We start from the raw sequence: 12,984 nt of genomic DNA on the forward strand, positions 1-12,984 counted from the left end.
ATGTAGAAAAATGTTTTGTAGAAACATGGAAGGAGCAGAACGATTTCAGGTTCCTCATAGATCAGATCAACAGTCAGAGAAGTAACAGTGGTGACCTTCTCAACATTACTTCTGGGTTCTTTCCAGAATGGAGCAGGGATCAATGGGAAGCCTGATTTCATGGGGATGTCACAGTGCCCCTTGGTGAAGTAAGGACCCAGGGGTTGAATGCAAGTGGAGCAATGGATGGATGATCTGGTTCAGCACGACACTGCTTATGTTCTTGTATGAAATCCTGTGTCATTCCAATACCAATCTTACCTTGACCATGGGCTCCTCTTCCCTCACTGTTACACACATACACTCACTGACACAAGCACATGCATTCTAACACCAACTCTTGAACAATTCCCCTGGATAGGATTGTTTATTTTGCTTTTCTGAGGAAGGTTCTGAACAAAAAGAAGAGAATGGGGGAAGAAAAAACCCACTGACACCTGGAAAATGGGAATATGAACTTATTCTATCCTGGGATTTCACTATAAATGTGTTGGGTTTGGGGTTAGGATCTTGCTGATTCCGTGAATCCTGTAGGCTCCACCCTTTCCACTCTTTCTGATGATTGTGATATTTCTTAAGTGCTTACTATATGCCAAGCACTAACCTAATCACCCGTGTCTCATTTTCTCTTGGCAGTGATGGATGATGGAAGTGACCAACAGCAGCTCTGGACGAGACTTCATCTTGATGGGTTTCTCTGACCAGCCCCAACTAGAGATGGTCTTATTTGTGCTTATCTTGATTTCCTACCTCCTCACCCTTTTAGGCAATACAATCATTGTCGTAGTGTCCCACCTGGACCCTCACCTCCACACACCCATGTACTTCTTCCTCTCCCATCTCTCCTTTGTTGATCTCTGTTTCACAACCAATGCCATTCCCCAGTTATTATGGAACCTGTGGGGACCATATAAAACCATCACTGTTATAGGCTGTGCGGTCCAACTCTCCGTTGGCCTGGCCCTGGGCTCAACTGAGTGTGTCCTTCTCACCATCATGGCCTTTGACCGCTATGCTGCGGTCTGTCGGCCCCTCCACTACATGACTCTCATGCACCCACGGCTCTGCCAAGGCCTGGCAGCCATGGCGTGGCTGAGTGGGATGGGAAACAGTGCAATCCAGAGCACCATCACCCTCCGTCTGCCCCGATGTGGCAACCGGCATATACCTAACTTTGGTTGTGAGGTGCCCACCATGATCAAACTGGCATGTGTGGATATTCGAGCCAATGAGGTTGTGCTTTTCATTGCCACCTTGATCCTGGTCCTTCTGCCCATTGCCCTGATCTTGGTCTCCTACGGGTTCATCGCCCGAGCCGCACTGAGGATCAAGTCATCCCAGGCCTGGCGGAAAGCCCTAGGCACCTGTGGGTCCCATCTGCTGGTGGTGACTCTTTTCTTTGGTATGATCTCGGGCATCTACATCCAGTCCAACAGATCCTTCTCCATGAGTTCAGGAAAGTTCCTGACCCTCTCCTATGCCGTGATCACCCCCACACTCAACCCACTCATCTATACCCTGAGGAACAAGGACATGAAAAAAGCACTCAGAAGGCTTTTGGGAAAAGACCAAAGTTGAGGAAGCACTTAAAATCTTGAATCAAAATTTTCTAGTGTCCTAGAGAAGCACCATGAAAGGTTTTCATCCCTAAATCCAGGACAAAAGAGCCCAGTAGTAACTTTAAGAGTGCCTGGACCCCAGTCAGCTTCACCAGTCAGCTTTCAAGTTTTTCATATTTCTCATTCTTCAGCTGAAAGTTTGGGGGCTTCCTATTCTTTGCCCCGCATGTCCCTGCACCTTTCTTGCTGTCACCACTCTATGGTTGAAGCCCAGGGATCTCCCCAGGATCCCTGATCCTTAGATCATCAGGAACTAACCTTCCATTACCTTCCCAGGGCTGCCTCAAGAAGCCCACAGAAAAAGCTGGGAGAGCTACAGTAGTTAATATATTCTTAATACCATAACAACCAAAACAACTCCAGTGAAGCAGCATGGTTTATTGGAAAAAGCATGTGCCTGGGAGTCAGAGGATCTGGGTTATAATCCCAGTTCCTCCACTTGTCTGCTAGGTGACCTTGGGCAAGTCACTTACCTTCTCTGTGCCTCAGTTTATCTCATCTGTAAAATGGGGATTAAGAATAGAAGCTCCATGTGGAACAGAGATTCTGTCCAACTTGATTATCTCGCATCTACCCCAGCACTTAGCTCAGTGACTGGAACATAGCAAGCACTTAACAAATGCCATTAAAAAGATTCCAGGTTGAACTGTTTTTCGTTTTATCTAGTCCTATTTCTGTCCTTCCCTATTACCTTCCCTCCCTGAACCAAGACCCTGTCTATTTCCCTGTAGGTGTTATAGGCCTCACATTCTTCTCCCTCTCAGGGACAGGACCCTCACTACTCTACACTCTTAGACACTGGACTCCAACCCTCCAGGAATCCACTATGAACCCTCCCTGTGCCCTGATTGTACCTAAGGTCCACAGCACAAGTTCTCCCCATGTCCTGCTCTCCCAAACCCACAGCTCGCTTCTCCTTACCGCATTACGGCTGAAGGTCTCCATCTTCCCGCCAACATGAACTTTCTGTTTCCTCCCCAGTCCTTCTCTCTGATTGATTTTCCAAAGTTTTAGGGAAAGACACCAAGGAGTTGCTTTCCTGGCTTCCTCCTCCCTGTCCCAAGCATGGGGGCCAGTGGCAGTGGTCAACACATAGTCTCAACAGAATATTATAGCAAAATAAATTTCCAGCCCAAGATCAAATGAAAAACCACCAGGGGGCCACCCATGCAATGATTCTAAAGCGTTATATCCAGAATTTACATTTAATGTGTCCCCTAATCAGGGTATATATTACAGAATCTTTGCTAATATATTTTTTCATCTTCACTACAATCACAGTAAGCTTTGGCCAGGTTATTACACATCAACATTCTGTAAAAATGTAAATATCTACATGAAAATCTCGAAATCTTTGGTATGGATAAATCCAGAAGATAGGCCAAATAGACAAGAAAATGGAGGGAGCATAATCCTGTGGAAGGTATCTGGGAATGGGAATCAGGAAGACCTAGGTTCGAAATCCCAGCTCTGCCTCTGGCCTACTGTGAGATCTTGGGCAAGTCACAACCTGTCAGTGCCTCCATTTCTTCATCTGTAAAATGAGAATAAACTGGATTGTGAATCCTGTGCGGGACAGGGACTGTGATGGACCTCATACCCGTGTGCTTAACACATAGTAAGCATTCAATAAATGCTACTGTGATTAATATTTTAGTGAAATACTATCCATAGAGACAACAATTAATTATATTTTGTGTTTCATTTACTGGTGATTCAATGAATGTACTAAAATTTTTATAAAGTGGAAGAATCAGGTCACTGCTTGTATACTCAAAGAATCCTTAGCCAGTGAATTAAAAATAATTGGAATTTTGCCACAGCTTGTTCATTCAAGATAATTTCACTAGTAGTTAAAGAAACTAAAGATGTTTCCTAATAGTTTGACCCAAATGAATATTAAGCCACTGGGGATTTGTCACATAATGCCTTCTGAGAGGTTACAACCATGACAAATGGAGAAGTCCTGGGGCTGTGGAGATCATGCCTTGGTCATATAGTTCTCTAAATAATAATAATGATGATTGTATTCGTTAAGTGCTTACTATGTGCCAAGTACTGTTCTAAACTCTAGGGTAGATACAAGGTAATCAGGTTGTCCCACATGGGGCTCACAATTTTAATCCCCATTTTACAGATGAGATAACTGAGGCCCAGAGAAGTGAAGTGACTTGCCCAAAGTCACAGAGCTGACAAGTGGCGGATCCGGGATTAGAACCCATGATTTCTGACTCCCAAGCCCGTGCTCTTGCCACTAAGCCAAGCTACTCTACTCCACTTTACATCTCCCTTTGCCCAACTGCAGACTGCAACACTTATACTCTACATCCCTGTCATCCCATAAAATGTCATGCTCTCCAGTCAAACATGTTATAGTTCTGGCATAAATATGGTAATCAGGTCTGGCACAGTCCCTGTCTCACAGAAGGCTAACAATCTAAGAGGCAGGAAGGGCTAGTATCTTATGCCCATTTTACAGATGAGGAAACTGGAGCCCAGAGTGGTTGTAACTTACTCAAGGGCTCTAACCTGGCTTTCCTGATTCCTAATCCCATGTCCTGTCTGGTAAGCCACGTTCTCTTCCAGTTCAGCCCTCTCTATTCACTCTGGTTCTCCAAGCTCTGCAACCTCAGTATATCAGCTTCTTCCTGCTACTTTGAAGATGGTTTCAAAACGTTGAACTCAGAAGAGGCACGGGGGTCTACAGCATGAGGTCTCCCATGTCCTGCTCTTTCAGGCTCACATTTTGCTTCTCCTCACCTTAAGGTGTGGTCAGCCAAAAAAAAGGAGATGCACCTGCAGTGGAGAGGTGTCCTCCGGCTATGTTAAAATTGGTTCCACATAGTTGCACTAGAGCTGTTGCAGAGATTGTGGAAAGGAAGTCTTCCATCTGCCCCATGGAAATCCATTCTAGTCATGGAGCATCCCTGCTTGGCAAAACTGGTGTTGCATTCTGTGGGACAGGAGTGTGAACTACAATGGGCATTGTCCTTCATGTGGGGCTTGTCAGGATGCCGTCCCCATGCTACAGGCAAGCTGAATAACCTGATCATGGATTAACAAATGCCAAATTCAATATAATCAGTTAAGACTGATATCAAAATAATCTCCTGGTTATGGAAGAGGCATCTAAAAATGTTCCACCTTCTGATAGATTGACACGCCTAATTACTAAGATGGTTAATCAGTTTACTTTCATTCATTCAGTCGTATTTATTGAGGATTTACAGTGTGCAGAGCACTGTCCTAAGCACTTGGAAGAGTAAAATACAACCATAAACAGACACATTCCCTGCTCGCAACGAGCTTACTGTCTAGAGAATATCATTGCTGACACCAGCTTTATTATCGTCATATCAATTGCATTATTATTGCCTCGATGAGAAGCAAATATTCTACTAAATTCCGCCCCCCCCAATCAAATCAGGATTAGTCCCTTTTCTTTGAACTGAAGGTTAAATTTGGGAACTCTCCATCCGCCCCCTCCCCCCAACTATGTCATGACCACTCTTTTAAGGACCCTAAATGTTATTCTCCGCCCCCCTCAGCTCCAACCTAGAGATAATTATCAAGTAATCAGCAGGGTGTGGGTGTCTCAGTTTGGCATGGAACTCTCACAAAGAGAAGGACCAGGTTCAGTAGAATTCCTCACTCTCTTGTCTTCCTGGAGAGTTCCACCCTGGACACTTAGCAATTCAGGCTAATTGCTTCCATAGGACCCAGAGATTCGAAGGCCTCTGCAGAATTCACAATTCACACCCTCTCTATGGTTCCACCAAAGCACCAGTCTTCAGGGAATTCAGCAAAAATTTCCTTCAACCTAGCACGGTTCCTTTGAACCAGAGTTCTGGACAGAAGCACTGACAATTTGCCTTTTCCTATTATTCCAGTTTTCATTTCATAGTCTTCTAAGCAAAGAGATAAAAAGCAGAGAAGAGAATCCTGAAGAGTGTAGCAACCCAGGGAGAGAGGCCAGAGGACAAAATTAAAACTTTACTTAGATATCATCTGCTCTCTACCCAGGAAAGGACTATTTCTGATTCTGACCAAAAAATTGATCAAACAATCAATGGCATTTATTAATAATATTAATTATGGTACTTGTTAAGCACTTACTATGTGCCAGGCACTGTACTAATTGCTGGGGTGGGGACAAGCAAATTGGGTTGGACCCAGTACCTGTCTCACATGGGACTCACAGTCTCAAGCCCCATTTTAGAGGTGAGGTAACTGAGGCACAGAGAAGTGAAGTGACTTTCCGAAGGTCACACAACAGATGAGTGGCAAAGTCAGGATTAGAACCCATGACACAATGACTCCCAGGCCTGTGCTCTATCTACTATGCCATGATGCTTTCCAGTGTTTACTATGTACAGAATGGTGTAGAGTGGTACTTGGGAGAGTACAATACAATAAAATTAGAGGACATATCCCCTGCCCATACCAAGCTTACAGATTGACCCCCGGGGGCAGAGATTTCCAAGTCTCACTTTTTTGACTTCTCCAGCACCTCCCGCCCTGTCCAAATGTACCTGTTTTTGAAAGTCTTACCCCCACTCATCCTATTCTCATCTCTCCTGAAGCTTTTAGCAGTGGGTGGAGATTCTGGGAGTAATTCATGATTTGTCCATGACTGGGAGAAGGGAGCAGGAAACATGCTCTTTTCTTCTGGGAACCAGGATGGCCTAGTCAAAAGAGCACAAATGGTTGGCTCTGGGTTCTAGTTCCACCTCCACCATTTGCCTGCTGTGTGACCTCAAGTCATTTAATTTTTCTGTGCCTCAATTTCCTCCTCTGAAAAATGAGGATTAAATCCTACTCCCTCCTGCTTAGTCCCTGTCCACATGGGCTCACAGTCTGTGTCCAAACTGATTGTCTTCTCTCTACCCCAGCACTTAGTACAATGTGTAAGTGTGTGTGTGTGTGTGTGTATGGGTGAGTGTGTAATGGCATTTGTTAAGTGCTTACTATGTGCCAGGTGCTGTACTAAGCACTGGGTAGACATAAGATAATCAGGTTGGACAGAGTCCATTCCCACCTGGGGCTCAGTTTTAATTACCATTTTACAGATGAGGTAAACTAAAACACAGGCACGTTAAGTGACTTGACCAATGTCACACAGCAGACAAGTGGCAGAGCTAGGATTAGAACCCAAGTCGTCTGACTCCTAGGCCCAAGCTTTTCCCACTAGGCCATGCTGCTTCTCCAGTACAATGCTTGGCACAGAGTAAGCGCTTAACAAAAATTACAATTGTTTAGAGAAAAATACTCCTGTTGGGTAGGAATCTAGAAATCTCATATTATGGGCCTATTTCTCAGAGAGTTGGAGGTGGTTGGTTGCAAGGTTCAAATCTTTCTTATTCCTTTCGCTGAGAGAAACTCCCACATCAGTAAAGGATCAATAGCAACAAATTTTCCTCTTTACACCATTCCAACATCTATACTATTCAAAGATGAAATTCAAAGATGAAATTCAGAGCTGAAGCAGGTGAGTCTTGCTCAGCCAGCTCCACCCACTAATCTTTGCCAAAATTGAGGTGGTTTAAGCTTCCTCTGGTTTTCTTCTCCAAAAATTGAGGCAAGATTGAAGGGAACTGTGGAGAGACTAGACTGTGACACCATTGTAGGGTAGGGATTGTCTCTGTTGCAGAATTGTACTTTCCAAGTGTTTAGTACAGTGCTCTGCACACAGCAACTGGTCAATAAATATGATTGAATGAAAAATGAGCAGAAGGCACATTCGGACCCCAGGACATAGACAAAGAGACACAGTGTGGCAGCATGGCATAGTGGATAGAGCACAGACCCATGAGTCAGAAGTTCATGGGTTCTAATCCCAGCTCTGCCATTTGTCTGCTGTGTGACCTTGGCCAAGTCACTTCACTTCTCTGGTACTCTGTTCCCTCATCTGTAAAATTGAGACTGTCAACCCCACGTGGGACAGGGACTGTCTCCAACCCAAATGGCTTGTATCCATTCCTGCACCTCATACAGTGCCTCGCACTTAGTAAATGCTTAACAAATACCATCATCGTTATTGTTATCTGGCTCCCACTTCATTTTCTGTGAAATGCACCAAGGAATTAAACGTAGAACATTCAGTGGACAGGAAGTTCAATGGAAGTGTAAACAAAGGCTAAATATCAGGAGTCAGCACTGATTTAGAGGGTGTGCAAGCAAGCTCACTTTACTGCATAAATCACTGTTTCTGAGAAAGACTCACGCATGGATAGGGGAGTATCTGGAAAACAGAAGTGATAATAGGTAGGCAGGATCAGACCCAGTCCCTGTCTCAAATGGGACTTACAGGCTTAGGGGGAGGGAAGACAGATATTTAATTCTCATTTTACAGATGAAGAAACCACATCACAGAAAAGTTAAGTGATTTGCCCCAAGTTTTTGAGCAGGCAAGTGGCAGAACCAGAAAAGGCAGATTTTCCCCATCCATTGCCCATATCTGTAGAATGGTGGTAACACTGGGAGTTTTTTCCCTATACTCAGAAAAAAGCAGATCCTAAATACACTGTTATTTATCCAATCCAATGACACACAGTGCTCTTCTCTGACATGTCCCTCCAGCTGCAGTGCCAAGGTCTTTGCCTGTTTGCACATTTGAGGCTACCTGGGCCATATGTAAGATCTCTTATCAGTCTTTCTTTTGAAGCATCCATTCATTCAATCATTTATTTATTGAGCGCTTACTATGTGCAGAGCACTGTACTAAGTGCTTGGAACGTACAATTCGGCAACAAATAGAGGCAATCCCTGCCCACTGATGGGTTTACAGTCTAATTGGGGGAGACAGTCAAAAACAATAGCAATAAATAGAATCAAGGGGATGTACACCTCATTAACAAAATGAATAGGGTAATAAAAATATATACAGATGAGCAAATGAGCACAGTGCTGAGGGGAGGCGAAGAGACAGGGGAAGGAGCAGAGGGAAAGTGGGGAAAGGGGGCTTAGCTGAGAGAAGGGGAGGGGGGGCAGTGAGGCAGCAGAGGGAAAAGGGGAAGCTCAGTCTAGGAAGGCCTCTTGGAGGAGGTGAGCTCTCAGTAGGGCTTTGAAGAGGGGGAGAGAGTTAGTTTGGCGGAGGTGAGGAGGGAGGGCATTCCAGGACAGCGGGAGGACATGGCCCAGGGGTCGACGGCAGGATAGGCAAGAACGGGAGACGGTGAGGAGGTGGGCAGCAGAGGAGCAGAACCTATGGGGTGGGCAGTAGAAAGAGAGAAGGGAGGAGAGGTAGGAGGGGGCAAGGTGATGGAGAGCCTTGTAGCCTAGATTGAGAAGTTTTTGTTTCATGCAGAGGTTGATAGGCAACCACTGGAGGTTTTTAAGAAGGGGAGTGACATGCCCAGAGCGTTTCCTCAGGAAGATGAGCTGGGCAGCGGAATGAAGAATAGACTGGAGTGGGAAGAGGCAGGAGGAAGGGAGATCAGAGAGAAGGCTGACACAATAATCCAGCCAGGATATTATGAAAGCCTGTACCAGTAAGATAGCCATTTGCGTGGAGAGGAAAGGGCAGATCTTGTCGATATTATAAAGGTGAGATCGGCAGGCCTTGGTGATGGATTGGATGTGTGGGGTGAATGAGAGAGCTGAGTCAAAGATGACACCAAGGTTGTGGGCTCGAGAGACAGGAAGGATGGTCGTACCATCCACAGTGACAGGGAAGTCAGGAAGGGGACAGGGCTTGGGAGGGAAGATAAGGAGCTCAGGTTTGGACATGTTGAGTTTTAGGGGGTGGGCTGACATCCAGGTGGAGACATCCTGGAGGCAGGAGGAGATACGACCCTGAAAGGAGGGCGAGAGGACAGGGGTGTGTCATCTGCATAGAGATGATAGTTGAAGCCATGGGAGTGAATGAGTTCACCAAGGGAGTGAGTGTAAATGGAGAACAGAAGAGGGCCAAGAACTGACCTTTGAGGAACCCCTACCGTTAGAGGATGAGACGGGGAGGAGGAGCCTGCGTAGGACACAGAGAATGAACGGCCAGAAAGATAAGAGGAGAACCAGGAGAGGACGGAGTTAGTGAAGCCAAGGTGAAATAAGGTGTGGAAGAGAAGGGAATGGTCTACAGTATCAAAGGCAGCTGAGAGGTCGAGGAGGATTAAGATTGAGTAGGAGCCACTGGATTTGGCAAGAAGGAGGTCATGGGTGACCTTTGAGAGAGCAGTCTCGGTAGAGTGGAAGGGACGGAAGCCAGATTGGAGGGGGTCCAGGAGAGAATGGGAGTTAAGGAATTCTAGGCAGCGAGTGTAGACGACTTGTTCTAGGAGCTTGAAAAGGAAGATAGGGCGATAACTGGAAGAGGAAGTGGGGTCGAGAGAGATTTCTTTTAGGATGGGGGAGGCATGGGCATGTGTGAACGCAAAAGGGAAGAAGCCATTGGAGAGTGAGTGGTTAAAGATAGAAGTTAAGGAGGGGAGGAGGGAAGGGGCTATGGTTTTTATAAGGTGAGTGGGAATGGGGTCCGAAGCACAGTGCAGGGGGTGACACTTGCAAGGAGGGAGGAGATCTCCTCTGAGGATACTGCAGGGAAGTATGGGAAAGTAGGGGAGAGGGCTGGGGGGGGAGGCAGAATGGGGAGGGGTGACTTTGGGGAGCTCAGACCTGATTGTGTTAATTTTCATGATGAAGTAGGTGGCCAGATCGTTGGGGGTGAGGGATGGGGGAGGGTGAGGAACAGGGGGCCTGAGGAGAGAATTAAAGGTCCAGAACAATTGGCGGGGGTGACGGGCATGGGTGTCAATGAGGGAAGAAAAATAGTTTTGCCTGGCGGAGGAGAGGGCAGAGTTAAGGCAGGAAAGGATAAATTTGAAATGGATGTTTGGCTTGGTGCTTGAACCTTCATCAGCAGTACTCAGCAGCTCGAGCATAATCCCCTGCTGGCAGTGAATTAAACAAGAAAAAAAAAAAAGAAGCAGAGAGACTTAGTGAATAGAAGATGGACCTAAGAGTCAGAAGGACCTAGGTTTTAATCCCAGATCTGCTACTTATCTGTTGTGTGACTTCAGGCAAGTCACCTAACTTCTCTATGCCTCAGTTACCTCATCTGTAAAATAGGGATTAAGACTGTGAGCCCTATGAGTGACAGGGACTATGTCCAACCTGATTATCTTATATCTACCCCATTGCTTAGAGCAATTGTTATTGTTGTCTTATGCTGTCAAGTTGCCTCCAACCCATAGTGACACCATGGACACATCTCTCCCAGAACACCCCACCTCCATCTGCAATTGTTCTGGTAGTGTATCCATAGAATTTTCTTGGTAAAAATACAGAATCGATTTACTCCTTCCATGAAGTAAATCTGAGTCTCTGCCTTGGACTCTCTCCCAGGCCACTGCTGCCCAGCACAGGTGAGTTTTGACTTATAGCAGATAGCCATTCAATCGCTAGCCATTTCCCAAGATAGGAATGGAATGGATATGCCTCTGTTTGACTCTCCCTCCCGTATTCGAGACTGGTAGATCACTGGAAAACTTTCCAGGTGAGATTCCGAGAGGTTCTTAGAGTGGTGCCTGGCACATAGTAAGGATTTAACAAATACCGTAAAATAATTTTTTAAAAGTGAGTGATGATCTAATTAACTCACAAGAAATTGAAAGATATGTACCGATATGTAGAGAAACAGAGTGGTTCAGTGGTAAGAGCACGGGCTTGGGAGTCAGAGGATGTGGGTTCTAATCCCGGCTCTGTCAAATGTCTGCTGTGGGACATTGGGCAAGCCACTTAGCTTCTCTGTGCCTCAGTTACCTCATCTGTAAAATGGGGAATAAACTGTGAGCACCACGTGGGACCACCTGATTACTTTGTATCTACGCCAGTGCTTAGAACAGTGCTCAGAACAAAGTAAGCACTTAATAAATACCATAATTATCATTATCATTATATCTGTAATTATTATTTATGTATTTATATTAATGTCTGTCTCCCCCCACCCTGACTGTAACCTCACTGTGGGCAGGGAATGTGACAAAGCTGTGTGACTTTGGGCAAATCACTTAACTTCTCCGTGCCTCAGTCACTTCATCTGTAAAATGAGGATTAAAACTGTGAGCCCTACGTGGGACAACCCGATCACCTTGTATCCCCCCCAGCTCTTAGAACAGTGCTTTGCACATAGTAAGTGCTTAACAAATACCATTATTATTAATATTATTATTGTTGTTGTTGTATTGTACTCTCCCAAGTGCTTAGTACAGTGCTCAGCAAGCAGTAAGAGCTCAATAAATACGACTGAATGAATGAATGAAATAGGAAAAGAGGAAAGGTGACAGTGGAACTGGAGGAACTGTGGTGTGATGGAACAACTGCTCCCAACTCTTTTTCTCTAGGGCATTGGAAAATTAACCAGGTGCACTGGGCTGGCTAGAGTCGGCCAGACAGCAATCCTCAAATTTCCCTTCTAAATGGTTCCAAGCCAAGAAGTCCTCTGGAAACAGGTAGGAGAGTGGCTCCTTGGCCTTTAGCTAAATAGAGTGGCCACCTAGTAGTAAAGGAGCTTCATCTCCTCCAACCACTTTCTTCTCCTAGACCTTCCCACCTACTCTGCTTTCAAGAGTTATTTCCTAAAGGTCCGGGTCTTCCAAAAAAGAACCACTTCACAATGCCACTATATTTTATATTTAGGCCACCTTCATGAGGGGATGAGAATGAAGGTTTCAGCAGGGAAGTAATGTGGTCTGGAATCCAGAAGGACTTGGGTTCTATCCCAGCACTACCACTTGTCTGCTCCGTGACTCACTGTGATGTTACCAAGACTTCTCAGCCTTAATTCCCAGCCAAAATAGCCCTTAAAGTCACTTCAGGAACACCCAGGAGCCTGTTGGCCTTCATTAGGTCCTAAAATCCTCTGGGAGTCAGAGAACATGGGTTCTAAACCCAGCTCTGCCACTTATCTGCTGTGTGACCTTAGTCAAGCCACTTAATTTCTCTGCGTCTCAATTACCTCATCTATAAAATGGAGATTAAGGCTGTGAGCCCCATCTGGGACAAACTGATTACCCTGAATCTACCCCAGAGATTAGAACAGTGCTTAGCACATAGTAATCGCTTAACAAATACCAAAATAATTATTATTATTATTGCAGGATGTTCATGGAGAAAGTGCTTCCTCCCCTTTCCAGTAGCTTCCCTAGTGCACATCTCTCTGTTACTTGTAGCTTCTCCTCCAGCCCTCCCACAGTCAGGCACAAAGAGCACTCAATATCATTTAATGGTATTCTTGCAAGTATTCATTACTAGGTAACTATCAAACAGAATTTTGGTTCAAACCACCAACTCTAATACTATTTCCCCCAAGACATCCTTTACTCTCCAG

The 12,984-nt window shown here is 45.3% G+C and overlaps 1 protein-coding gene across 1 annotated transcript; it reads left to right on the forward strand.

The window, feature by feature from the left end:
* Window positions 1-684: 684 nt before the first annotated feature.
* Window positions 685-1,662, forward strand: LOC100085752 (olfactory receptor 2G3-like). The gene has a single exon (XM_029057291.1). It carries the CDS (start codon window positions 685-687, stop codon window positions 1,615-1,617), a length of 933 nt encoding a protein of 310 aa, XP_028913124.1. The 3' UTR covers window positions 1,618-1,662.
* Window positions 1,663-12,984: the final 11,322 nt, after the last annotated feature.

Source organism: Ornithorhynchus anatinus, unplaced genomic scaffold (genome assembly GCF_004115215.2).
Source record: "Ornithorhynchus anatinus isolate Pmale09 unplaced genomic scaffold, mOrnAna1.pri.v4 scaffold_80_arrow_ctg1, whole genome shotgun sequence".
NCBI classification, from domain to species: domain Eukaryota; kingdom Metazoa; phylum Chordata; class Mammalia; order Monotremata; family Ornithorhynchidae; genus Ornithorhynchus; species Ornithorhynchus anatinus.